General features: G+C 41.1%; 1 protein-coding gene across 3 annotated transcripts in view; it reads left to right on the top strand.

The window, feature by feature from the left end:
* Positions 1–26,976, top strand: part of Ttc26 (tetratricopeptide repeat domain 26) — a 55,323-nt gene extending 28,347 nt beyond the window's left edge. The window contains exons 9-18 of one of the 3 annotated variants that reach the window (XM_032906734.1): positions 2,041–2,143; positions 4,284–4,339; positions 5,459–5,512; positions 7,013–7,076; positions 11,400–11,488; positions 12,711–12,794; positions 13,695–13,764; positions 23,093–23,199; positions 24,868–25,001; positions 26,647–26,976. In XM_032906734.1, the coding sequence (XP_032762625.1) occupies positions 2,041–2,143; positions 4,284–4,339; positions 5,459–5,512; positions 7,013–7,076; positions 11,400–11,488; positions 12,711–12,794; positions 13,695–13,764; positions 23,093–23,199; positions 24,868–25,001; positions 26,647–26,758 (873 nt within the window). In that variant the 3' untranslated portion in view covers positions 26,759–26,976. Of the gene's footprint in view, positions 1–2,040; positions 2,144–4,283; positions 4,340–5,458; positions 5,513–7,012; positions 7,077–11,399; positions 11,489–12,710; positions 12,795–13,694; positions 13,765–23,092; positions 23,200–24,867; positions 25,002–26,646 lie in introns of those variants that run through there. The other 2 variants (XM_032906735.1, XR_004388314.1) reach the window with 2 other exon arrangements.
* Positions 26,977–27,913: the final 937 nt, after the last annotated feature.

Here is a 27,913-nt window from a genome sequence, read left to right as displayed (position 1 = left end):
GCTCACGTGAAATCATAGCCTACCTCGTGCAGCACAGTGAGATGCAGAGATTATGTGCTCTGAGTGAGGCACCAGGGAGCACAGAGCCAATGGTTTTGTATGGTGAGTTTCCGCTTCCCCATCTGAAAACAGCGATCGAGAAACTACAGCTTCTCCTTCTGCTTCTTCTTCTTCCCCCTCCTTCTCCCCTTCCTCCTCCTCTTGTTGAGACAAGATGTCACTGTGTAGCTCTAGCTGGCCTGCAACCCTGTGTACACACAGACCAGGCTCAGAGATCCTGTCTGCCTCTCCAGTGAGGAGACTAAAGGCATATATATGCCAGGACACCCAGCCAGCCTACTTTTTGAGGTCACATGTGGAATTTTGCACTCGTGGCATCAGCAGCAACACTTAAACATTTTCAGGTACTGACTTTTTTAATTAGGGGTGTTCAGCTTGTTGTAACCAGCCCTTACCTGCTGAGCCAGATTTTTTTTTTTTTTTTTTATATTTCTCTGTAACAGCCACTATCTGGTGGAATACTACCAATGGTGCTGTGACTTTTACAATCATCTTAAAGCCAGCAGGGCCAAACCACAGATAACCATGGAAGAAGAACACAAAAAAGTCCCTTGCATTTAGTTAGAGGTGAGCTTGTGATTATGAGAGTAAGTTGAGTAGGGTGCGGGAGCAAAGGACAAGTGTGGGGAGGCTAAGGAGGGCAGGGCAAGAGGAAATTAGCAGTCAGCCACAGCTTTTGAAGCTTAGCATTGAAAGGAAGAAAAGGAAGAAAATAGGGGGCATTCTCAGGAAAAAAAAGGAAGAAAAAAAGGAGGGAACAAAGTGGAGATTTTACACAAGAACAGAACCCCTTGTGTGTACTTGAAGTTGAGACATAGGGCTGCTACTCTGGGAAGACTGAAGATACAGTGATTAATGGAGACAGAGTCCAGATGGAGTTAGAAGTCACAAGATCAAGGCACATGAAGAAGTCCCCTTGTGAGGAACTGGGAAAAATCATCAAAATTAGTATTCTAAGGTGGGGAAATTACAAAGTTCATGCCTGATGCCTTCAATTCAGTGTAGCGGGACGGTTTTCTGTGTTCTGAACATTTGCTAGGCTCTGGAAATTGAATAGTGTGAGAAAATGGTTTTTAAATTTTCATTACATTTACTTCTGTGTGGGAATGTGTTTTCTTAGTGCACATGTGTGCTTGTGGCAGTCAGAGAATAGTTTGCTGGAGATGTGCGTGTGGGTCCTGGAGACTGAACTCAAGCTGTCCGTCTTGGCAGCAGGGGCTCCACCTGCTGAGCCATCTCACTGGCTAATGTTTTCGGTTTTAACCTTGTAACACTCATTATCTAACAGCATACTTGTTTGCTTTTCTTTTACATTTTTAATCACGTCTGTTAACTAATTTATTACATTTGCATGTATGCATGTGCAAGTATGAGTAAGCATGTGCACATGACTTACATGTATGTGGTGGCCTGAGGACTACTTGTAAGAGTCAGTTCTCTCCTTCTATCATGTGGGTCCCACAGATTGAACTCAGTTGTCCAGCTCAGTGGCGAGCACGTTACCTACTGAATCATCTCACCAGCCCTTGTTTGCTTTCTGAAGGACTCTCCATACTTGAATAATTTATGTGGTTGCAGGGGAGTGACTTGGTCTTGCTGTAACCCCAGTGCTTAATATGGTAGTAGACATAGAGCTAATGAATATTTGTAGAATTAAATTTAAGTATCTACTATATATGTGCCACACAGCCCATTTTAACTCATGTAATTGTAATTTATACTAATTCCATTGGGAAATGAGGGAACAGGCTCTGAAAAGTTATTTAAATGCCATCATGGGCTTTTTACTTTTGTGATACTGTGGTAACATGGTTTCCTTGTGAAGCTCCGTCTAACCTTGGACATGCTCTCCTCACACCTGGCTCCCGAGTCCTGGGATCACAAGTGTGCACACCAGCACTCCCATGCTGCTTCACGATTACAGTGAAGAGCATGCATAGCCCCTGAGGCACCACAGTGACACTCTTGCTCTCTGTGTAGGTTGTTTTCCGAGGAGGAGAAGGGGCTTTGCAGGTTTTACCTCCCCTGGTTGATGTCATTCCTGAAGCTAGGCTAAACCTAGTGATTTACTACCTTCGTCAAGGTAAGAGAAATTTGTCATGTTCTGACATGATGAAAAATATTTTCCAATATTTATACGACTGAATTAGTTGTAAATACATAACATTTCCAAAGATATATTTGCACCAAATTTGTGAGACAAAAGTAATTGAATGGCACTTACCAGTTGTGCCTTTTCCTCTGTCTTCTCCTTTTCCTCCCTCTCCACACCCCTTCTCCTTCTCTCTTCACACCCCTCCTCCCTCTTCACACCTCTCCTCCTCCCTCCTCACTCTCCTCCCTTCTTCTCTCCTCACACCCCTCCTCTTCACACCCCTCCTCCTCCCTCTTCACACCCCTTCTTCTCTCTCCTCACACCCTTCCTCCCTCTTCACACCCCTCCTCCTTCCTCTTCACACCCCTCCTCCCTCTTCACACCCCTTCTCCTCCCTCTCCATATCCTTTCTCCTCCTTCCTCTCCTCATCCCTTCTCCCCTCTCAGTCTATTTCCCTTTTCTTCATCTTACTATTTTGTCCTTTCCTTTGTCAATTTCCTTTCAGGCCATCAATTTTTTTCCCTTTAACCTTTTCCTGTTCACTTTTTATGAAAATGTACATTCAGAGCAGGCAGTTGTAGTGCACGCCTTTATCCCAGCCCTTGGGAGGCAGAAGCAGGTGGATCTCTGTGAGTTTGAGGTTAAGTTCCAGGACAGCCAGGGCTACACAGAGAAACCCTGTCTCAGCAAAACAGGAAAAAATAGAAAAGACGCTGAAGAAGACAAAGAAGATGAAGGAGATAAGGAGAAGAAAAAAAATGTACATCTTAAATTATCAACATCTGTGTTTGCTCAAAAATTTCTTGCTTTGTAGACTAAGTATATTATGAGAAATGTAATGTGATGTCTAATTCTCTGATTATCGGGAACATTTTTGGAGCAACCTTTCTCAGAACTCAGCAGTATAGGATACTTGGCTGTGGATCTTAAACTTAAGTGTAGCCTTTTCAGGCATGTGGTAGAGCCCAACCAGGTGACTTATTTCTCACTGAGAAAAATGTGCTTACTTTGTGAGAACATGCCTTACAGAACAGTCCTCTCTGTGTGACAGATAAGCAAAAAGAAATTTGCTTTTAGATATGAATTAATGAAAAATTGAATATATTTCACAAATTATGAAAAATTTCTAGCATAAACAATAGCAAATTTTAGAGTGTCCAAAGACTCCAAATTAAATAATGTCTAAACTGGCTATGGGTGGCTCACACCTATATGGTCTCTATGGTCAGGAGGCAGAGGCAAATAGATCTCTGTGGGTTTGAAGCCAGATTGGTTTGCATAGTGAATTCCAGGCCAGCCAGCACTATACAGAACATGTCTACATTGTTATTTCACTCTTAGGAATGTATGTAATGTTTATTTCTTTTTGAAAAAAAAAAGGGGGGAGGAGGAGACAGTCTTCTTATTTAAATACAAATCCATTGACATGATACCCAGCCTACATTTTTATTTTTTAATGATAGGGTCTCTAAAATAGTACTATCCTGGAACTCACTCACTAGGCCAGGCTGGCTTTGAACTCAGAGATGCACCTGCTTCTGCTTTCTGAGTGCTGGGATTAGAGAGACCCATGCCACCTTGCCAAGTCCAGGAACACCCGAGTTCCAGCTGCAGAACTCCTGTGAAAGTGCCAGGTGTTGTGTCAGGCATTTGTAACACGGCACGGGGGAGGTGGGGACAGGAGGATCCTGTCTCTTTCTAGTGAGCCCCTCCAGCCTTATTAGTCTCAAAGTGGGTGGACCATGTCCTTGAAGATGACACCAGGGGTTGTCCTCTGGCCTTCATGTACATGCACACATGACATACATACATGCATGTTTTAAAAAAGAAAATGACAGTTTTCTTTAGGATAGCTGCACAACCTAGAACTTGATGGAGAATTCAAGGTCAAGTAAAACATGGTATTCTCTCTCTGTGTGTCTCTCTATCTCTCTCTGTCTTTCTCTCTCTCTCTGTCTCTCTCTCGTGTGTGTGTGTGTGTGTAGCCCTGCACCTGCTGTAAGAACAGTCTATTACTAAGCTGCTGCACCCTCAGCCCCATTTTATATGAATATTTGAACACCATGACTGTTTAAGAGAGCACCACTGAAACACAAGCCCGTATAACGCTGACTCCTTACCTTGCAGATGATGTGCAGGAAGCCTATAATTTGATCAAGGATCTGGAACCTACTACACCTCAGGTAAGTAGAGGCACTGTCACTTTTTAGAACAAGTGCTGTGGAGAGCAGCACTGCAGTCATAGCTGTAATCTGCCTCAGAGAAGACTCCTACTGTAGGGTCAAGAAGACCATATATGCTGATGACTTTGTGCCACTTTGGGATGAGAATGAATGTTTTGGAATTTTTTTTTTAAGATGTATTTATTTATTTCATGTATGTGGGTACATTGTCGCTGACTTCAGACACCAGAAGAGGGCATCAGGTCACATTACAGATGGCTGTGAGCCACCATGTGGTTGCTGGCATTTGAACTCACGACCTCTGGAAGAGCAGTCAGTGCTCTTAACCACTGAGCCATCTCTCCAGCCCCTGAATTTTTTTTTTTTTTTTTTTTTTTTTTAATGTAGCTAAATCCCCAACCCCCCTTAATATCCATTGATCCCTAAAAGGTCTAAAATTTGAAAATATTAAATCTGTTTTAAAAAATGAAATCTATAATTATATTGAATGAACAGCTACTCTATAAGTGTCTGCAAACTATCGTTTTTCCTTCAGTAAGTTGTTAACTTCTTTCATTCAGGGACTGTGTCTCATACTATCATATCTCCAACACTGTGTACACTACGTCTATAGAAAGCACCCTGCCCAGCCCCTTTCACTGAATAAAAGACTGAATAAAACTGGCTGGCTTCCCTAACAAGCCTAGGAATCTGCCTATTTTCATTTCCCCAGCACTGGAATTGCAAGTGTCTTTTTACATGGGTCCTGAGGATTGAACCAGGGTCCTCATATGGCAAGCCCTTTGCCAACTAAGCAAACTCCAGCCTCTCACTGAATTATTTCTGTAAGAGCTTACAATAGGGGTTGGGGATTTAGCTCAGGGGTAGAGCGCTTGCCTAGCAAATAAAGGCCCTGGGTTCGGTCCCCAGCTCGAAAAAAAAAAAAAAAAAAAAAAAAAAAAAAAGAGCTTACAATAGTAAACTCTGCTTTATGGGCTCTTGTCCTCTAGAAGTCAAACCAAACTCCTCTTCCTTTCATAAACCAGGCTATAGCAGGGAAAAGAATATGAAGTAGAGTTGGGACAAGGGGCCAACAAGAAAGCCCGCGTAACTGTGATTGGTGTGATTGTGTTTTCCCAGGAGTATATTCTCAAGGGAGTTGTCAATGCAGCCCTTGGCCAGGAAATGGGTTCAGTGAGTATAAAATCATGATAATCTATATTTGACAGAGTTCTAGTTATGTGAAGACCACAATAGATACTGATGTGCAACCACTTACACTCCCTGGCTTCTTCTGCATGCCCTTTGTCTTTATCACTGGGGGAGGGGTGCTGGGGGTCAAAGCCTTCTGCGTGGTAGATCCTTGCGCTGAGTCACGTCCTTCAGTTCCTTCCATTCTTTAAAACCTCCAGTTCAGGTATTTTGCAGGAACAATTCTATTGTGTAGAGATTTTTTTTTTTAAGCTCTAACCATAAAACTTGCTATTTTGTTTAAAAGAGCACCAATGTAGTAGAGTTATTTCTTTTCTGACAAATACAAACAATGGATTTGGCATCTAGAACATGGGGAACTTCTTTCTCTAGAAAAGCTTTTGTTAAGGTACTGGAAATACACCCTCCTCTCTTCTGTAAAAGCTTTTCTTTGTTTGTTTGTTTGTTTGTTTTTCTGAGAACAGTGTTTCTCTGGGTAGTCCTGTCTATCCAGGAGCTCACTCTGTAGACCAGGCTGGCCTAGAAGATCTGCCTGCCTCTGCCTCCCAAGTTCTGGGATCAAGGTGTGTGCCACCACACTTGACCATTTTTTGTTGTTGTTGTTGTTGTTCTTTGTTTTAATTTTGGTTTTCCTAGATACTATATCCTCAAGATGGTCTTGAAATCACAGAAATTTTCAATCTTTCTGCCTCAGTCTCCCCAGTGTTTTTTTGTTTTTTTTGTTTTTTGTTTTTTTTTGGTTCTTTTTTTCGGAGCTGGGGACCGAACCCAGGGCCTTGCGCTTCCTAGGCAAGCGCTCTACCACTGAGCTAAATCCCCAACCCCCTCCCCAGTGTTTAAAGCCATCTTATAACTACAAAAGCAGCTCAAAGCTAGGCTGCTGTTGAGCATGGCTCCACACACATAACTACAGCACTCAGGAGGCCAAAGCAGGAGGGACTCATGTTCAAGGACAGCCCAGGTTACATAGAGCAACCCTCTCTCAACAACAGGCAGGCAGGCGGGCATGCAGACAGACAGACAGACAGGTAGATAAACTGAAGTTCTTATCCATGTTAATGTCTTAAGTTATTCATGAAACAAAGGATACAATGAACAAACCTTTCATCTTTGGGTCTCTTTGTGTCGGCATCAAGTACTTTCTGCTTAGATAAATGAGGCTAATGAGTAATCCTTGTTACGTCTATAGCACCTTTACAACGTTCAGACACAGAGAGTTATGTAGTTGTTCATTGTGAAAATTTACTTAATGCACGGATTTTAGAGTGGAATTTTGTGGTTAGAGTTTCCTTCTCTAGTTCTACCTATGTTCACACAATTCTAGATTGTAATTTTCTAGGTGCTGCGCTAATGATATGAGCATGATATAAAACAAGGATATATGTTAAATGACATATGGGAAAATGCATTATAGTCATAAGTATAATATAAATAAAATGTTTGTACTTGTTGCCTCTCTATGAGTTCTGTTCTATTTTGCAGAGGGATCATATGAAAATTGCCCAACAGTTTTTCCAGTTGGTAGGAGGATCAGCTAGTGAATGTGGTATGTCTATGACCTGTCCTTCTGAACACAGTTTATGTTTGCACTTGGACAGTACTGACTGGTGGAGCTGACTGTCTAGAGATGCATGTTATGTTTCCCGTTATGAAGCAGGAAGTTAGAGTTGGGGAGGAAGGCTCACTTTGTAGCTTGCTCACCCAGCATGCAGGGAGCCTTGGGTTTGAGCCCTAGCATCACAATAAGCAAACATGATAGCTGTTACCTATGATTCCAGCCCTCAGGAAATAGGAACAGCATGACCAGCCTGGGCTATAAGAGACCCTGTTGAAACAATGGCACACATGTGCACATGCACGAATGTGTGTGTGTGCGTGTGTGTGTACACACAAATAGACACAACAGTAAGAGAAAATATGAGCATTTTCCCTTTGAACATACCAGAGAAAGAGGATAAGAGAGGACTAGAAAGATGGCTCAGTGGTTAAGAACATCTGCTGCTTTCATAGATGACTCAAGGTCAGTTCCCAAGACCTACATCAGGTGGTTCAGAACTGCCTGTAAGCCAGCCCCAGGGAATCCAACATTCCCTTCTGGCCTCCACAGGCCGCTGCACTCACATGCGCACATAATTAAAATACAGGTAACTGTGTTTTATAAAATGGACCTGAGGCTAGAGAAATGGCTCCCCAGTTAGGAGCACTGGCTGTCTTCCGGCCTGCATGGGAGCCAGGCACACATATGATGAACAGACAATGTCTAAGAGAAAACTCAGACACATAAAAAATAAATAAGTACAGTTTTTTTTTTTTAAAAGAGCAATGTGAGAAATAAACAGGAATAAATTTTCTTCTTGGTTCCTGAGAGTTGTAAATATAAATTAGTTTTAATATGAAATGTTCTTACGGAATTTTTAACAACTCCTTATATATTTACCTTCTGGCATGTTGCAGCCCCCCCCAGTCCCCAGTGGGTCCTTTGCCTTTAAATTTCACTTTTTGTTGTTTTGTGTTTTGAGACAGGGTCTCGAGGTCACATTATGTATCCTTGGCTGGCCACTACCAGGTTGGCTTTGAACTTAGAATCATCTTGCCTCTGGCTCCCAAGTGCTGGGATTATAGGTATGCACCACATCTAGCAAAGCCTAACTTCAGAGCATATTTTGTTGGTTATAAAAATAACTCCAGACTGAGGAGAAGGCTCGGTGTAAAGCACTTATAAGCAAGAGGACCTGAGTTCTGGTCCCTAGTTCCCATAGAAACAGGGTGGTGAGCATCTGTAATCCCAGTGCTCCTGCTGCGAGATGGGTGGAGACTGGAGAATCCTCAGAAGTTTACCGGGAAGCTAGCCTGACATATAAGGGAAGCTAGCCTGACATATAAGGGAAGCCAGCCTGACATATAAGGGAAGCCAGCCTGACATATAAGGGAAGCTAGCCTGACATATAAGGGAAGCTAGCCTGACATATAAGGGAAGCTAGCCTGACATATAAGGGAAGCTAGCCTGACATATAAGGGAAGCTAGCCTGACATATAAGGGAAGCTAGCCTGACATATAAGGGAAGCTAGCCTGACATATAAGGGAAGCTAGCCTGACATATAAGGGAAGCTAGCCTGACATATATAAGGAAGCTAGCCTGACATATATGGAAGCTAGCCTGACATATAAGGAAGCTAGCCTGACATATAAGGGAAGCTAGCCTGACATATAAGGGAAGCTAGCCTGACATATAAGGGAAGCTAGCCTGACATATAAGGGAAGCTAGCCTGACATATAAGGGAAGCTAGCCTGACATATAAGGGAAGCTAGCCTGACATATAAGGGAAGCTAGCCTGACATATAAGGGAAGCTAGCCTGACATATAAGGGAAGCTAACCTGACATATATGGGAAGCTAGCCTGACATATATGGGAAGCTAGCCTGACATATTATGGCCAAACTGCAAGAGAGCCTGACTCAAACAAGGTAGAAGGCATGGAACATGAGGTCGTCTGACACCTCATGAATTCCATTGTACATGCACTTGTATGCAGATAAACATGCATACACATCATACATATATACATATTTGTCACACACATAAAAAAGGAAAAATTAAAAGTAAGGGCCAGTATTATCTGACATTAATTGGAGGGGAGGAAGGCTTGATACCCAATGTAGGGGGATGCTAGAGGGGTGAAGTGGGAGTGGGTGAATGGGTGGAGCACCCTATAGAGGCAAAGGGGAGGAGGGAGATGGGGATGGGATAAAGGGTTGATGGAGGGGTAACCAGGAAGGGGGATATAATTTGCAATGTAAATGAATAAAATGATTAATAATAATAATAAAAATGGGGTTGGGGATTTAGCTCAGTGGTAGAGCACTTGCCTAGCAAGTGCAAGGCCCTGGGTTCGGTCCCCAGCTCCGAAAAAAAGAAAAAAAAAAAAATAAGGGCAAGTGAGCTGAGTCAGTAGGTAAAGACAAATGTCTACCTCATGACCTGAGTTGTGTTTGCCAAAACCTACATGATAGAAAGAGAGAAACAAATTCTACAACTTGTCCTCTGTCCTCTGACCTATGAATGCCCACCATGGCAGATTCATGGCCACACTCATATACAGTTCAAATGTATAAAAAAATGCAATAAAATATACTTTAAATGTTAAAAAAAAAATTAGAGTCAAGAGAGAGAGAGAGAGAGAGAGAGAGAGAGAGAGAGAGATGGCTTAGTGGTTAGGAGTATGTACAGTTCTTCTAGAGAGCCAGAATTTGGTTCCCAGCACTCACACTATCTGTAACTCTAGGTTCAGGGAATCTGATACCCCCTCTAGCTTCTGTGGGCATCTGCACACATACACATAAAGAATCAAATAAATCAAATAAATAAAAGCTTTAAGAAGAGACAGAGTGCTGGGCATGGTGGCATATGTCTTTAATTCCAACAGTCAGGAGGCAGAGGCAGGCGAATCTCTGAGTTTGAGTCCAGCCTGCTCTACAAAGTGGGTTCCAGGACTGCAGGGCTACCCAGAGAAACGTCTCAAAAGAGCCAAAAGAGGGAGGGAAGGAGGGAGAGTAAATAAATAAATAAATAAATAAATAAATAAATAAATAAATAAATACATACAATTTAAGTCCTGGGATTACAAGCATATACCACCACACTAAGTTTCTCTTACTCTCTCTCGTTTCTATTTTTAAAAAGTGAAATCTGCTGGGCGTGGTAGCACATGTCTTTAGCATTTTGGAGGCAGAGCAGGTGGATCTCTGTGGGTTCCAGGACAGGCTAGTTAGTCTACATAGCAAAAGAGTGTGCTTGCTGAACTGACTGTTAACTTTTTAAAAAGGCACTCCTTTGACAAATTCACAAATGTTTCACCAACACTATTTATTGAATAGTATTCCATTTCCCTATTTTTGATTTGTACAACAAAAACTTGCTAAAGCTTTGGGAATGTAGCAACAAATAAGACAAGAATCCCTGCCCTTGTGTGGTTTACAGTGCAGTGGGACAGACAGACCTTGAACATAATACAGACGAGATCCTGGAGCACATCAGACATGAACATTGAGCAGCAGCACAGAGTCTTCGGAATGCCCTGGTGTGGGTGGGGGTGCCATCGCTATCTCAAGTAGACATGTAAGATGACTTTGTGAAGGCTGGTCCAGGCCAGAGTCAGGTAGTTTCTGGCATATTATTTCTCTGCTGGAGCTTGGAGGCGGTAGGTTGTATTGGACAGGTAAATGTGGAGACTTGACCACATTGATTGAGTTGAGGTATTAGAGTTACACAAACCAAAATCTCATAAAGGCAGTCTAGGGAACACCAAAATCAGTATACTTCCAGGAGATATGTTTCTTATGTACTCTGAGAGTTGACACTGAGAGTCTGGGGCCAGCAGAATTTACAGTTTCAGAACCAGGAATTAAAAAGAGGTCCTGACTGCAGAGATGGCTCAGGGGTTAAGAGCACTGACTGCTCTTTCAGAGGTCGTGAGTTCAATTCCCAGCAACCACATGGTGGCTCACAACCATCTGTAATGGGATCTGATGCCCTCTTCTGGTGTGTCTGAAGACATGTGTTCTCATATATAAAAAATATAAATAAATCTTAAAAAAAAAGAGGTCCTAAGATTCAGTATTTTATTTTAGACAGGATTTCACAATATGGCCCTGGCTGTCTTAGAACTCACTATGTATGTAGTCCAGGCTGGCTTTGAACCCACAGAGATCCACCTGCCTTTGTCTCCTGGTGCTGGGATTAAAAGTGTGCGCCCCCACACAGCTATGTTCCTATTTCTAAATTCTACAGTGACTCGAATTTTAACTAAAGACACCATCTGGTTTCATGAATTTCCATGGTTTCTTCCCCCTTTCCTCAACCCCATTTAGATACAATACCAGGAAGGCAGTGCATGGCTTCCTGTTTCTTCCTGCTTAAACAATTTGATGATGTCTTGATTTACCTCAACTCTTTTAAGGTCAGTATGAATTACCCATGTGACTTTATGTGTGAAACACTCTACATGCAGTATTAGATAGAAATGATGGCTTAGGCAGAAGAATTACAAGTTTGAAGCCCATTGGATATGGTGGCGCATGCCTTTAATCCCAGCACTCAGGAGGCAGAGGGAAAGGCAAATTGATCTCTGTGAGTTCAAGACCAGCCTCTGTATAGTGAGTTCTAGTTGGCCAAAGCTACACAGTAAGACTGTCTCAAAACAACAATAAAAAAGGAATTCAACGCCAATCACAGTTACTTCTCCCCCACCAAAAAGTTATAATACATAGCCTCTTTTCTCTGGTAGTATTGATGACATCAAGGAATTAATCTAATTTTATTTAAGAAAGGGTTTCTCTGTATTTTTCTGGCTGTTTTCGAACACACTCTGTAGACCAGGCTGGCCTCAAACTCAGATATACACTGGTCTCTGCCTCCCAATGTTGGGGATTAAAGTTATGTGCCATACCTGGCTTAATTGCTCAAGATTATTTCTATGGGGGCAGCAAAAAGAAAGAAAAAAAAAAAAAGAAAAAGAGGGAGAGAAATGAGAGGAGAGGAGAGAGAGAGAGAGGGAGAGAGAGAGAGAGAGAGAGAGAGAGAGAGAAGAGAGAGAGAGAGTGCGACCAGCATGGTGACCTGAGTTCAATTTAAGAACTTAGGTAAAGGGGTTGGGGATTTAGCTCAGTGGTAGAGTGCTTGCCTAGCAAGTGCAAGGCCCTGGGTTCAGTCCTTAGCTCAAAAAAAAAAAAAAAAAAAAAAAAAAAGAACTTAGGTAAAGGCAGAAGAGCTAGAGCTGAAGCAAAAAATTGTACTTTGATCTCCACATGCACCATTGCATATATATCACATATTACCACACTACCACCATGCACACACGCACACACACACACACACACACACACGCACACATACACACATATACACCCAGGTGCATGCACACATATACACACAGGTGCATGCACAATAATTTACTTTTTGTCTCACTATGTCCCCCTGGCTGGCCTGGAATTTGCCATGTAGAACAGGCTGTCCTCGCTCATCGGAATGTCTGTCTGCTTCTGCCTATTGAGTGCTGGGGTTAAAGGCGGGTGGCATCAATAAATTGTAAGGAAAAAAGTAGATCGTTAAGTTAATAAGCTGATGATTTTACATTTTGCATGTTAATACTCAGTGTGGCCTGTTCTTGGTACCTTTTTCAGAGTTACTTCTACAACGACGACATCTTTAACTTTAATTATGCCCAAGCCAAAGCTGCAACAGGCAACACCAGTGAGGGTGAGGAGGTGAGTGCCTGCTTTCAAAGGCATTTGAACAGTCATATCTAAAGGCATCCTTAGATTCTTCTCACTAATATAAAATGGTAAACGGTAAGAACTATTAAAGGTTGATTTAGCTAGGGACTAGTACCCCATTCCTACAGACCCAGCACTTAGTAGCAGAGTAGCCAGACTTAAATAACAACAGTTCAGAGAGGTGGCTCAGTGGGTTACGGAGCTAGCTACATAAACCTGGTGACCCAAGTTCATCCCTAGAACCTACATAGAAAAGCTGTCTGTGGTAGGACTCTTGTAGATGAGAGGCAGGAACAGAACTGCCTGGAAGCTTGCAGGCCAGCTAACCTCCAGTATACAGCACTGTAGCAGCAAGGACCAGATTCTGAACGTTGCCCTCTGACCTCCATATGCACATCGTGATACACACATACCATGTTCTCTCATGCATATGTACACACACACAGAGAAGCTGACACACACAGAGTAAAAAATAATTTGTTTCATTGTTATTTACATTAAAAGTGCAATATCAACCTGGAGAGGTAGCTCAACTATTAAGAGCACTTTTGCAGAAAACTAGGGTTTAGTTCCCAGCACCTATGTGGTGGCTTATAACTGTCGATAGTCTGAATTCCAGGACATCTGATACCCTCTTCTGACCTCTGGGACGCTTGCATGTTCATGGTGTATACATATTCAAGCAGGTTCACATGCATGCCCATAAATAAAAAGTAAATATTTTACAAAGTATAGTGTCAAGAAACATATAGATTTTACAATCATTGTTTTCCTTTAATGCTTCAGTTTTCCTATTAAAATATAAGGCTACAGTATCAGCAGCCTGGTCTACTTGATAATGTCCATTTTTATTGTATACCCAGCTTCATGTTTATTTCTTTTCTCTCATAGGTTTTCCTCTTGATCCAAAGTGAGAAATTGAAAAATGATTACATTTACCTTAGTTGGTTAGCTCGCTGCTGTAAGTTTTTGTTTTGAACATCATGACACGAATCCTAATTTTCTTTCCATCATGTAATCTGTTTGGGAATCACATTAAGCATTTTTTACACTTGTTTGTTTTCTATAGGATGAGTAGACACTGACTAAGGGTTATTTATGTTCCTGGATAAGAGCTGCCATGTGAATGTGAGATGTAGCTTTCCCCATGATTAGTTCGACCATTCCACACTGGCAGGAAAACGTCAGGTTCTCCAGCTTTACCCGAGCTTCCCAACTCTGCAGTGTCATGGGAGGGATGGTGCTGTCATGCTGGTGCTGCCTTTCATTTGTCAAGATGAAAAGTGGCAACATGTCAGAATATAATTTTTGTTCATTGATAACCTCTAATAAGTCATATCTTCTCTTTTCTCAGTTTTTTGCACATATTAATTGTAAATAGTGCCAGGTTCCATCAACACAACTTCAAGTTTATCTTATACCTTGACTATTTCCAGCCTACATGCCTTCCCACAGTTTACTCCATCCCCGTCTCTCTCCAGCTTTCATATTATATGGGGAAATGGAGAAATGGTCCTGTGAAGCTGTATAAGATCTGGGATCTAAATGAGAGAATTTATTTTTCTAAGTTGTTGTATATTAATATGATATTCTCAAGTTGTACATGTTTCCTAAAACGTATCATTGTTCTTTATATCCTCTGTGTGTGTGTGTGTGTGTGTGTGTGTGTGTGTGTGTGTGTGTGTGTGTGTGTGTTATCTATTTATGTTAGTGGGCATGTGAGCTAATTCCCTAGCTTGATTATTATAAATCGTGCAGAATAAACATGAGTGTGCACGTGTCCACGGTGTGAAGACCTAGAGTCATAGTATAGTTCTATTTTAGATAGTCTTGCTTTGTTGTTTTGTGGTGCTAGGGCTCAAACCTGAATCCTTGTGCATGTGGGGTAAATGCTATACCTTCTAACCATAACCCACTATTTAGAGATTTTGAGGAACGTTCACAGTTGTACCTATTTGTCGGCACCTGCACCGACACGGTACTGAGAATTGGGTGAAAACCTGTGGGATGAAAGAAACACACACACACACACATACATACAGGTTATTGTGTCAAGCCAGGAGAGGAAGATCATGTCAAGCCAGAAGAGGAAGAGAGAGAGAGAGAGAGAGAGAGAGAGAGAGAGAGAGAGAGAGAGGAAGAGAGAGGAAGAGGAAGAGCAGAAGAGAGTCAGAGAGTGAGAGGAAGGAGGAGAGCAGAAGAGTCTCCTGTAGCTTTATTCACCACTTATATACCCAAGTCTCCAGGTAGAAAATATCTGGGAAGCACAGTGGGAAACCCTGGCTCGTGACTACCTGGCTCTTGACTTTGGTAACAAAAGACCGACTACGAGACCTGAATTAATTAGGGAGAAATCCCAGAAGACCAGCCTAAATCTCAAGGATAAAGGCTGAGGAAGCAAAAGGCAGAAGTAAATTGACCACCACCCAGGTGTGGTCCAGGTGTGTCAGTTCCACATGCATCAGCCGGGCTCAGCAGAGGTCATGCAGTGGAGACACCAGGTGTTTACTAGGGAGATATTTGGTTTTTTCTTCCTGTGCCGTAAATTCATGGGAGAGGCTCTTAGAGGAGTATGTGTGGCCAAGAGTCACGTAGCCACTTTGAGCTAAACAGTCACAAAACGGCCAGGCCCAAATCCAATATGGCTCACTACACCTATTAAGTGGTGTGTATTCCCACCAGTGGTATATAAAGGCTCCCTTCTCTCCACTCTGCAGTACTTATTTGTCTGGTAGCCATTCTGACTGGGAAGACATGGAATCTCATGTAGTTCAATTTCTGTTTCCCTGACTACTAAGGATGTTCAACATTTTCATATTTTGGGAGTTTTTTATATTTTCCAGACACCAGATAACTAAACCAACATTTTGCCCTTTCCATAGGCAGTTCTATACTCAGATGTTTCTTAGAATACACAGACACAGAAGCTTTTATTTTTTTTAAAGATTTTTTATTTTATATATATGAGTATACTGCAGCTGTCTTCAGACACATCAGCAGAGGGCATCAGATCCCATTACAGATGGTTGTGAGCCATCATGTGGTTGCTGGGAACTGAACTCATCACCTCTGGAATTCATGAAATCCCATTTCTTAAGTCTTGGCCTGAGTTATGAGGCTATTGAGAAAGACCTTGCCTATGCCTATATGTTGGAGTATTTTCCCCTTAACATTTTTAGACTTTCAGGTCTTTGATCCGTGTTTTTAAATAGAGTGAGAGATAGGGATCTACTTTCACTCTTCTTTGTGGCTGTCCACTTTGCTCAGCACTGTGTGTTGAAAAGGCTATATTTTCCCCAACTTATGTTTTGAAACCCTTGTCAAATTCAGGTGGCCCTACCCTATAGATTTAGTTGTGGATTATGCATTCTATGCATTCTATTCTATTGAGCTATATGTCTGCTTTTGTGTATGTACCTTTTTGTATTACATGTGAATTTTAGCATTTTTTTTCTGTTTCTGTAAGGAATGTCATTGGAATTTTTGTGGCAATTGCCTTAAATCTGTAGTTTGTTTTTGGTAATAAAACCGTTTTTATTTGACTCACTCATGACTACAGGAACTCTTCCATTTTCGTGTGTGTGTGTGTGTGTGTGTGTGTGTGTGTGTGTGTGTGTGTGTGTGTGTGTTTAAATTTTGATTGTCCAGGTCTCTTCCTTTCATGGTTAGATTTATTCCAAATTATTGTTGTGTTGTCTTTAAATGGGATTTAAATATCTTTAAATGTCTATAAATGGGATTATTTCCCTGATTTCTTTCCTGGCAAGTTTGTTATGATATATAGAAAAATGATTTTTAAAATACAGATTTTTATATACTGATACTTTGTAGAAAGTGTTCATTAGTTTTAAAAGTTTTCTGGTAGAATTTTTAGGGTTTCCAATTTATAAGATTATAAATCTGCAAGTAGGGGTAATTTGACTACTCTTACTATTCTTTTGTTTCTCTTGCGTTATTGCTCTAGCTAAGACTTCAAAGACTATATTGAATAAGATTGGTGAAAGTTTTAAAGGGTGGAGAAATTGGACACCTTGTATTACTTCTGGTTTTATTTGAAAGTCTTTGAGTTTCCCCACTGAATGTAATGTTTACTGTAGCTTTTCTCCTTTGCTTATTCGTCATGCTGCTATGGTTTATTCTTGCCATGCTCATGGGTGTGTGTGTTTCTTTTCAGTGTGTATAAGTCTTTTACCTTCTTCTATTGTTTTAGTGAATATAAACCACTGTGACAAACTTTTCTTCAGTTATAAGCTTTGCTAAATACAGTAATCTAGGTTGATGATTATTGTCTTTGAGAATTTGAAATATGTCATTCCAAAGATTTCTAACTTTTAGAATTTCTGTTGCAAAACTTTCTCTTGTTTGATGGAGTTGTCTTTACATGTGATTTCATGTTTCTCCCTCGAAGCTTCTAATGTTCCTTTGGGCTCTGTATGCTTAGTGTTTTAACTGTAATTTAGGACATAGTCACTTAGGACTTAATGATCTAGGAGCTTATTTTCTGATCTGTCTTCTTGATGTTTTTAAAGCTTTGTCAGTCAACTTGGGGACTACAACTGGGGGAATTAGGGTGACTGTAGGAGAGGCAGAAAGAAGATGCAGGAGACAGGCATGGGAGGGCTGCTGGTCAATACTATGCCAGCAACTAGTGTGTTTTCTGTGTTGTTGAAAGGCAAACAACATGACTAGGAAGTTAAACAGTAACCACGAAGCCTACATGGTAAATTTGTGGTACACAGTATCTATATGTGATTAAGGCCTTCAGGTTTTGGACAGTCTGTCAAGGATGTATGTGTAAGTGCAAGACCTGGCAGGGTATAATGCACGTCTTAATTAAAAACAAAGACAGATGTCAGCAGACTCATTCATGATTAACCATAAGCAAGACGTCAGACAAAGTTAACTCTGGATGTGCTCCCACATGTCATCCTTTTTTTCTCAATACAAGCCAAAGCAGCCTCAGCTATTGGTGCATAAAGACTGTGCCCACCTTAGGCATCCCCTCAAGCAGTGTGGACCTTACCTGTCATCAGTACATGAATCCTTGCATTCATTCCCTGACTTAGGTTGTCCCATCTCTGAGACAATCTTGTCTTTCTATGTATAAGAGCCTTGAACTTATTAGTCACAGAGCAGAAAGTTGTACCTGTCTTAGGTTGCCATCTGAAAACCCATCATTGGCACACAAATATTCTTGTATTTGTGGTCTGTCTTAGGTTAAGAAGGTTTTCAAGACAATCTTACCCATCATTAATTACCACCTTCTGCTAGGGAAAATGTTGGAGCTTGAATCTATGTAAAAAGCTACGATGATTCCTCTCAAAAGAACAGGTAACAGGCATACCCTAAAAAGGATCACAGAACCAAGTCCTGCTGTGCCCAATAAGAGAGATGCAAATGAGGACCATGAAGGAAAAGTGGCCTGTAACTTTTCAGAATATCATTTGCAGTACTAGCAGCATCAAGAGACAAAGGCTTTACATTTCTTAAATTCACAACCTCCTTATGCAGGGCTAATAAATTTAAAGAAGTATTAGTATTATGCCATATACCTTGAAGGTGTCTTTTTACTCTGGTCCAATTATGCTGACTCTCATACATTTTTAGAGTCATACAAACCCATAGATATCAAGTATGACATTCCAAATGGCTTTTGACTTTCATTCCTAGTACCATCTCCCATGGTCACATTATATTATATAATGCATCAATTCCTTCCTTGTTCTAGTCATCTATCCAATTCCTCTTGTATGCTCAGGACATTGGTTACATTTTCTGCAAGATGATTAGCAAAACTAGATGTTTTTAACTCTTGTGTTAAAGCTAATGCAGAAATAGTAGCACTGGCTATACGAGTTATGAGAACAACATCACCAGCAGTGATCATCAGCCCAATCATACATTTACTCCTTGCCAGAGCACGATCTAATTCTTCCAACATTTGTAAGCAGAGTGTCCCTTAGCATCCAAAGCCCAAAAATTAAAAATAAAATTTTGTGATGAAGTATACAACTTCCCTTTTTTATTTTTTTTAACAAATTTTTTAGAGTTACATGTTGCTCCTTTGTCGTTATTCTCTCTTTTTTGTGCCCATGGATCATTATTAAGTCTTTTAATTATGACCCATATATCTTATTTTTCATCTTCCATTAACAGTTTATTTTTATTGTTATATGATGTTGACTATATTAATCATGGTTCTCTAACAGAATTACAGACTGTACACACACACACACACGATTTTTTTTTATACTAGCTTACAGGGTAGGGTCCAGATACTCCAACAATGGCTGTTTCATGATAGAAAGGCTAAAAATACGGTAGTTTTTCTGTCCCTAAGACTGGATATCTCAACATTCTCCCAATCTGGCACTGGAGCCCTAGGAATTCCTAGAGAGCTGCTGATTTTTAATCTATGTTGTAATCCCAACGAAATTAGTTCTAATACAAGGCAAAGAAATGCTTGAGCAATGGGACAGAAGAACTTGTCTGAGAGAGTGAGAGCAAGCATAAGAAAAGCAAACACTTTTTCAAGTGCTTTTATATAGGCTGCTACCTGAAGGTGTGGCTCACATACAGGGTGGATCTTCTGGCTCAAATGATCCAAATAAGAAAATGCCTCACGCCCAGAATCCTGGGTTGATTCCATCTAGTCGAGTTGATACCCAAGATTAACTATCACATTCATCTGTGCTCTCCCCCAGTCCTGATACCGTCTTCCACGTGGTCCCTTCTATTGGTGAGGCTTTCCACTGAATTTTTGTATGTCTTACTGAATTTTTCACTTACAAAATTTCAAGCTAAGTTTTATCAGTATTTTTTTTTTTTTTTTTTTTTCGGAGCTGGGGACCAACCCAGGGCCTTGTGCTTGCTAGGCAAACGCTCTACCACTGAGCTAAATCCCCAACCCCTCAGTATTTCTTTTTATGAATTCCTTTTCATACTTTATTTTTACTTTTAAATTTAATTTTATATTTTAACAACTTATGTCTTTTTTTTTTTAACCTTTATTTTTCTTTTATGTGCATGGGTGTGTACATTCTGTGAATGCAGTCCCTGGGGAGGCCAGAAGAGGGCATTGGATCCCCTGGAACTGAAGTTACAGACAGTTGTAACCATGTGGTTTCCGGTAACAGAATCTTGAGCCCTCTGATTAACCACTGAGCCATCTTTCCTGCCCCTTATTCTGACTTCTCTATTCAGCTATTCATGTCCTCATTGATTTCAGTGAATGTTCTCATGTTCATTCTTTTGAATTCTTTGTCTAGGATTTCACCCAATTCACTTTCACTCTCATGGACTCCATTACTGTAATTCCATTAGAGTAATCATATTGTTTTGATTTTTCAGAGTTTTTGTTTCTACATTGGGACTTACTTTTGAAGTTTTGTTTTGTTTTGTTTTGAGACAGGGTCTCACTGTGTTGCTCTGGTTGTCTTAGAACTCACTTTATATAGAGCAGATGGCCACTATAGATAGACTCCGGCCTCAAATTTAGAGATCCACTAGCTTCTTCCTCCCAAGTACTGAGATTAAAGGCACTACACCTAGCCCCGCATTGGGATTTGCATATCTGGACTTACGTTTCTTTGGATTTTGTTTTCCAGTTAGTTGTATTATTTCAGTGAAAGTATTTCTCGTGTTCAAGAGGGACTAGGTTGTTGTAGAGTTGAGATGCTGTTTCATTTCTTGTGCTCCTAGAGTGTAGCTCAGTAGCTAAACCCTCAGAACACATGCTCTGAGCACCACGCTCACTATCCAGCTCTGCTCTAAATGAGAGTATTGACTGAAGAAGCAACTCTACCCTAAATATGCCTATCATGAAAACACAGCAAGTGTCAGTTAAAAGCAATTGCCTCTTCAATAGTATATTGTATGCCAAGACACTAGTTACTAATGGTAGCCAAAGGGAAATAAATTAAATTAAGACTAGTAATTAGTCTGAGCAACAGAAAAAAATGTGAGAGGGAAAGGTAAACAAAGTGTGAACAATAAAACAGAAGAGATAAGTCATCTCCAGCTGTGGGTAGAAGGAACCCATATCAGATAACCTACAACAGTTCTAGCACTGAGGAGGCTGACACCAGAAGACCTGTAGCTACAGCTCTTCTTATGTTCCTTGAGAATGCCAATTTAAAAAAAAAATAAAATTAAAACAAAAATAAATAAAAACAAAAAACCCAGCACTACTTAAGGGGAAATCAGAAAGATCAGACGTGCAAGACCATCCTTGGCTGCATAGTGAGTTTTGGCTACATGATGAGTATGTGTTCAGTCTGAGATACTGACTGACTGAGAGACATGGGGAGCCATATCTTTGTGAGTTCAAAGCTATCCTAATTTACATATTGAGTTCTAGGCCATCCATGGCTACAGAATGAATTTTTTGTTTTTTGTTGCTTTAGGGTTTCGTTGTTGTTGTTTTGTTTTGTCTTTTAGCTAATCTGAGCTAGAGAGATGGTTTGGTAGTGTTCACTGCACTTCCAGAGGACTTGATTGGTTCCCATCATCCACATCAGACAGCTCCTATGACATTAGGCAATTCCCCTCATACTAAGGCTGCATAAGGTAACCCAGTAGGAGGAAAAGAGCCCCAAAAGCAGCCAAGGATTCAGGGATAGCCCCCACTTTCACTGTCAGGAGTCCCACAAGAAGACCAAGCTATACAACAGTAACATATGTAGAGGACCTAGGTTAGACCCATGCAGGCTCCTTGATTTCTTGTTTGGTCTCTGTGAGCCTTTATGAACCCCAATTAGTTGATTCTTTTTCTTAAAATAAATGCATTTATTTTATTTATATGAGTGTACTGTAGCTGCCTTCAGACACACCAGAAGAAGGGATTAGATCACATAACAGAGGGTTGTGAGTCACCATGTGGTTGCTGGGAATTGAACTCAGGACCTTTGGAAGAGCAGTCAGTGCTCTTAACCTCTGAGCCATCTCTCCAGCCCCAGGTTAGTTGATTCTGTGGGTGAAAAAATAAAAGTAAAAAATAAGCAGGGTGGTGTGAGCATATGCACCTTTAACCCCAGCATTTGGGAGGTAGAGGCAAGCAGATCTTTGTGGTTCAAGGTCCATAGATTGAGGACAGCCAAGGCTACAGAGAAACCATCTCAAAAAAATAATAATAAACAAAATTTAAAAAAAAAACAACAGGCACAACAGAGGTGACTTACTAAGTTAAAATTAGATGTTAAATAGGGAAGCATGAAAGTTAAGGAAAGAGGCTGGGAGTTAGAGTCTGTATATGGTGCCTCACCTGGGCATACGTGCTTAGTTCCTGCATGGGCGTTACAATCCAGTCAGATTTAAAATATGTACCAGGAGCCACTGAGATGACTCAAGTAACTACTTGTCTCCTGGAAAGCACGTAAAGGTGGAAGAAGAGAGTGGACATTAATTCTTTGGCTATCATACATGCACCCTGGCTCAGGCCCCTCCTACCCAAACACACAACACACATACAATAATAAGTAAAAGTTTTAAAGCTGCCCTTAAAATGTTCAGTATGTTTTTATAGTCACAGGAACATTTTAGCAACTGCATATTCTTCTTGTTGGTGGTGCTGGTAGTATTTTGAGGCAAAGTCCCACTCTATATCCTAGGCTGGCCTTAAACTCCTGGATCCCATTGACTTAATCTCCCAAAAGCTGGAATTACAGGCATGGCCCATAGCACTTGGTTAGCAGTCAGAGCCAATGAAGGTGGAACTGTGAGCAGGATTGAATGAAGAACGACTATACCCTTAGCAAAGTGGAGACATCTAGAACTTAACTCAGTTTAAAAGATAATTATATAAAGCTTAAATATTTTAGGTTTGACCTAATTCTGGTAAGAAACCAGGTAGGTGGCAGCATTGCAAGCTTTTCATGTGAGAGGTATTTTACTAGTATTTTGTATTTGGAGGACATAAACCCAAGTCCATAGAATGGCACAGTGCAGGAGTTATTTCTTATACATTTAAAAAGCCTAACCCTGGGGGCTGAAGTGATTGATGGCTCGCTCAGTGGTGAAGTGCTGGTTGATCTTGCAGAAGAACAGAATTCAGATCCCAGCAACACAGCTTCCTGTTACTCCAGCTTTAGAGGATCTAGTGTCTTTTTCTGGCCCTCAAGGTCACAAACACATACATACAAATAAAAATTAAGTTTAAAAAATGCTGGGAATGGTGGCACACTCCTACAATTTCATCACTTGAGAGGCTCAAGGCTAGAGTTGAAGAACATCTTTGGTTAATGTCCTGAGGCACTATCATGAGTAAACAATAACATTGTTTTCTTTTGCAGATATTATGAACAAGAAACCAAGACTAGCTTGGGAACTTTATCTCAAGATGGAAACCTCCGGCGAGTCCTTCAGCCTCTTACAGCTCATTGCCAATGACTGTTACAAGGTGAGTTTGGGTGACAGGGAAGTGAAAATTGAGGACCAGCATCACATGGCACATAGTTCCAGGGACTGGTGAGCTTTGGAAGGGATCTGCTAGCAGATCTTGTTTTGCCACAGCATGTGGACCTGGTGGTTTGTCCACTTGTACTCATCCATAGTAAGCTGTATGTTTCACACACCACTCTATTTATGTGCTGGCTTACATACTGAGAAGAAATGTGAAGACCCTGAAGAGGAAGAGCACTTGGGAAGTAGGTAGAAAGACAGGATAAGGGATTGTATGGGCCTGGAAGCTTCTAGCCTCCATACAATCTAACCTATCAAGTTGACTGATTCAATCTGGCTTCTCTCAGCTTCTGACCGAATTGCTCTGCTTGGCTTCATACTAACTTTGACAAGATCTCCTAATCTTCTGGATCCTTTTCATTCACCAGCTCACTCTGTCTTCACCTGTGTCTAGCTTGTTCTCTCTGCAACTGGTACAACTCTCTCTGTAAGGCACACACACACACACACACACACACACACACACACACACACACACACACAAAAAAACCTATGTCTATCTCATTCTTCCTCTCTGCACTGCTCTTCAATAGCCCCTCATTTCTGAACTATTTTTGTGAGAATTGGGCATAGATTTTCTGACTCATTGTTAAATCTTTGATTCATCTTTCTCTGATTCATCACTTTGTCTGCCTCTCAACTAGTTGACATTTTTAAACATGGCTGCATCCTTCTACAAACTAATCTAACCTGCCATTTTAGGGACTAAAGGTGTGTACTAAGGGTGTGTTAGTATCCCAGCCAAATCAGACGGTAACCCGGGATGTTTCTGCATCCTGGCCAGATCATCTTTGGATGTGATCCATTGCCAGAGCAACCCTGTTACTGGAGTTAAATTCCTCAACATAAACCTTAAGGCACTTGTCAGTGGCTGAGTAGCAGGCTGGAGAGTGACCAGATCCACAGAGTGAAGAGAGTCACCCAGTAATTTAGAACCTGAAGAGCAAATTCGGAAAACCCATCTCGGCGATTTCAGTTCAGCTCAGCATGTTCCGTGAACCTAAGGAAATGTGCCGAGTCTTTGGGATAGATGTCTGCAAAATGAATTCAGAGGCCATGTGCTTAGAATTGTCACAGCCTAGGCAGTCTAAGGATTTAGGACAACCAGGAAAAGGTTTTTTTTTTTTTTTTTTTTTTTCTTTTTGGAACTGGGGACCGAACCAGGGCCTTGCGCTTGCTAGGCAAGCGCTCTACCACTGAGCTAAATCCCCAACCCAGGAAAAGGTTTTGAGTTGAATATGGTCCAGTTAGTGTAGTATATTGAGGAAACTTGAAAAAATACCTAATTCGAGACAGTCAATGCCACCAGTTTCTCACAAGAGTAGACTAGAATTAGGAGAAACAGCAAATGTTTTGATGACAGCATAATTCAACAGTATTAGACAAAATGTTCTATCACTGAAAGCAAGGCCATGTGGCTGTAGATGGACCTAGCATTTAAACTGTGGTTCTTTTGTTTTAGCTAGGCATTGACATGTGCCTAAGCTGCTACCTCAAAAGAAATGTGTGCATTTGCTTCAGCCCATTTTGGTTGGTACTCCATGTTTTACTCTGTCCCACCTCTTAACTAAAGGTCAATACTACCACCATGTTTTCTTTTGTGCAGATGGGCCAGTTCTACTATTCAGCCAAGGCTTTTGATGTCCTAGAGAGGCTGGATCCCAACCCTGAATACTGGGAAGGCAAGAGGGGTGCCTGTGTGGGCATTTTCCAGATGATTTTAGCTGGGAGAGAACCCAAGTAAGTAAGCAAATAGAGGAGTTGCCTCTGTCCTTCCACCCCTTGGTGCAGAAATCTTAAAAGGTAGAAACATTGTATGATCATTTTCTTCCAGAAATGCCTTATTTTACAAAGTCAAGTGACTCTAAGTCATACACACTGGGGACTCTAAGCATACGAGAGCCTTGAAATCCAGGGTAAGGTGTACATCTGGCTCTGGATGAACAGCCATTTCCAGAGCAAATGCCATTGGCATTTCTGCTCTCTAAAAGCCCTTCTGCTATCTAATTTAGGCCTCAAAGAAACAGAAATGGAGTAGATATGGTTGATAATTCTTTTATTGCTTCTGCCTTCTTGTATTCCAGGAAATGCTAAGGTATTTGATTATATAAAACTAAGAGGATTATAGTTTTATGTGAATAAAAACTAAAATACTTGAAAGTAAATTCCTAGCACTTAGGAGCCTAAAGCAAAGTAGTGGGCTCAAGGCCAGCAAAGTCAACCTGGTCTCAAACTAATTCATTAATTTAGTGTTATAAAAATAGTTCCATGCACCATATCTATTGCTTAATGCATATGGATAGAAAACTGTAAAATTTTGCAGGCAAATTATCAAAATTTACTTCCTGTCTTGTGTATATGTGTAATCATGAATATAAGCACTTAGTCAGGTGCAAGAGGTTCCTCAGAGAGAAGCAGAGTAGAAAGCAAGACCACAAGAAGAGCAGAGCCACAGACAGTTGCCAAAGTTCTGATGAGACAACAGGCACGCTTCAGCCTGCCTCACCTAGTATCTAAGCTTTAATTATAATGAATTTTTAAAAGATTTATTTATTTATAAGTACACTGTAGCTGTCTTCAGACACACCAGAAGAGGACATCAGATCTCATTACAGATGGTTGTGAGCCACCATGTGGTTACTGGGAATTGAACTCAGGTCCTCTGGAAGAGCAGTCAGTGCTCTTAACCACTGAGCCATCTCTCCAGCCCAATTACAATGAATTTTAACTTGGGGCTGGGTGGCTTATCAGTTAAACTGTTTGCTGGGTTGGGATTTAGCTCAGTGGTAGCGCTTGCCTAGGCGCAAGGCCCTGGGTTGATCCCCAGCTCCGAAAAAAAAAAAAAAAGAACCAAAAAAAAAAAAAAAAAAAAAAAGACTGTTTGCTGCCCAGTCATGAGGACTACAGTTTGAATCCCAGCGTATATGTCACGTGTCGCAAACACCTGTAAGGGATCTGATACCCTCTTCTGTCTTCTTCTCGGGCATCTGCATAGTGCAAATACACTATGCATATGTACACACATATACATACATATGTACATACATACATACAAACATACATATGTGCATATGCATAAATACATGTGTACATAAATGAGTTATTAAGTTAAAACGTGTTTTAAAGTGTAAATGCTGGGTATTCACCAAAATTTGGTCCTTACTGCTATTCTCATTTATATTATGAGTATATCTGAACCCTTTTTGAATAAATCTGTTGAAGTGACCCATTGCTATGGCTTAGAAAACTAGCAGCTTTGTAATTGGCTTATGCCCAGTGGAGGATCCATGAACACAGATGCCTCCTTGGGATATAGTGCAATGTCGTGAGATTGCCAGTTTTCTTCCTCTATTGAGAATATTTGTTCTTTAAAATCTTTCCTCAGAGAGACCCTCCGAGAAGTGCTGCATTTACTGAGAAGCACAGGAAACACCCAAGTGGAATATATCATCAGGATCATGAAGAAGTGGGCCAAGGAGAATAGAGTGCCCATCTAAGCAGCCAAGCTTTAGGCGAGGACCAGCATCCTCTCACATCAAATTGGAACTGTTTTCCTGCACTTGAATATGCAATCCAGGACCCTGTTTGATTGACATTTTCTTCCTTGCTCTTCGAGCGTTAAGATGAGCGGGTGGTTATGTGTGGACTTAGCCATCAGGCAGCACAAATCTCCCTGGTCTGTGCTGACACCTAATGTAATCTACTGGTGAAAGTACTTTGGGCTTCCCTGGTGCCTTTCTTCCAGAATCATTCCGAATACTCTTACATAATTTACTGGCTTTTAGGAATAGGTAATAGTTTTGTTTTTCTTTCTGTTACATTTCAGGACATTTTCTTCTAGCTGCAGTGACAAGTACCTTTATACTAAAGAATTGCCATCATTTGATCATATTCCATCATCTTGTGCATTAGCCCATCCATGACTACATCTCTGACTCCTGAGGAAAGTCTTTCGAGCTGTGTGATTCTCAGGATGGCCATGAGGCCCTCTAGTAAAAGGCTGTCAGTAGTAGATAGTTGGCGTATGGGACCGCTGCCTCAGAGAGTAAAGCGCTGCTTGTGTAGTTTGTTACAGCGAGACAATCGGAGTATGTGCGTTTTTAAAACATGAATGAAAGGAAGAACTTGGCATCTCTGAAGGTTCGCAAAGCAAGGGCAAGGTTCTTTTTTTTTTTTTTTTTTGGTTCTTTTTTTCGGAGCTGGGGACCTGAACCCAGGGCCTTGCGCTTCCCTAGGCAGCGCTCACCACTGAGCTAAAACCCCCAACCCCAAGGGCAAGGTTCTTAATATCTGCTTAATGGACAGCAGCTTTGAACATACGACTGGGAAAGTTTTCATGAAACATATATACGTAACTTTTTTTTTTTTCTGAGACAGGGTTTCTCCGTGTATCCCTGGCTGTCCTGGAACTCTGTAGACTAGGCTGGCCTTGAACTCAGACATCCGCCTGCCTCTGCCTTCCGAGTGCTGGGATCAAAGGCGTGCTCACCACTGCTCAGTACATGTACATGTTTGTATTGCACACACACGAGCATGGTGTAGGGATTTATTGATACAATTATAAACCAGGGTCCTTTGAAGAGACTGCTCTATCGCATCTCAGCCTCGTGTCTCTGAGCTGTCTGTCGTCACATAAACTTCTTTCAACAAAC

Source organism: Rattus rattus, chromosome 6 (assembly GCF_011064425.1).
Source record: "Rattus rattus isolate New Zealand chromosome 6, Rrattus_CSIRO_v1, whole genome shotgun sequence".
Lineage (NCBI taxonomy): Eukaryota > Metazoa > Chordata > Mammalia > Rodentia > Muridae > Rattus > Rattus rattus.
The sequence above is the reverse complement of the archived record's forward strand: the minus strand, read 5'-3'. Positions and strand labels throughout refer to the sequence as shown.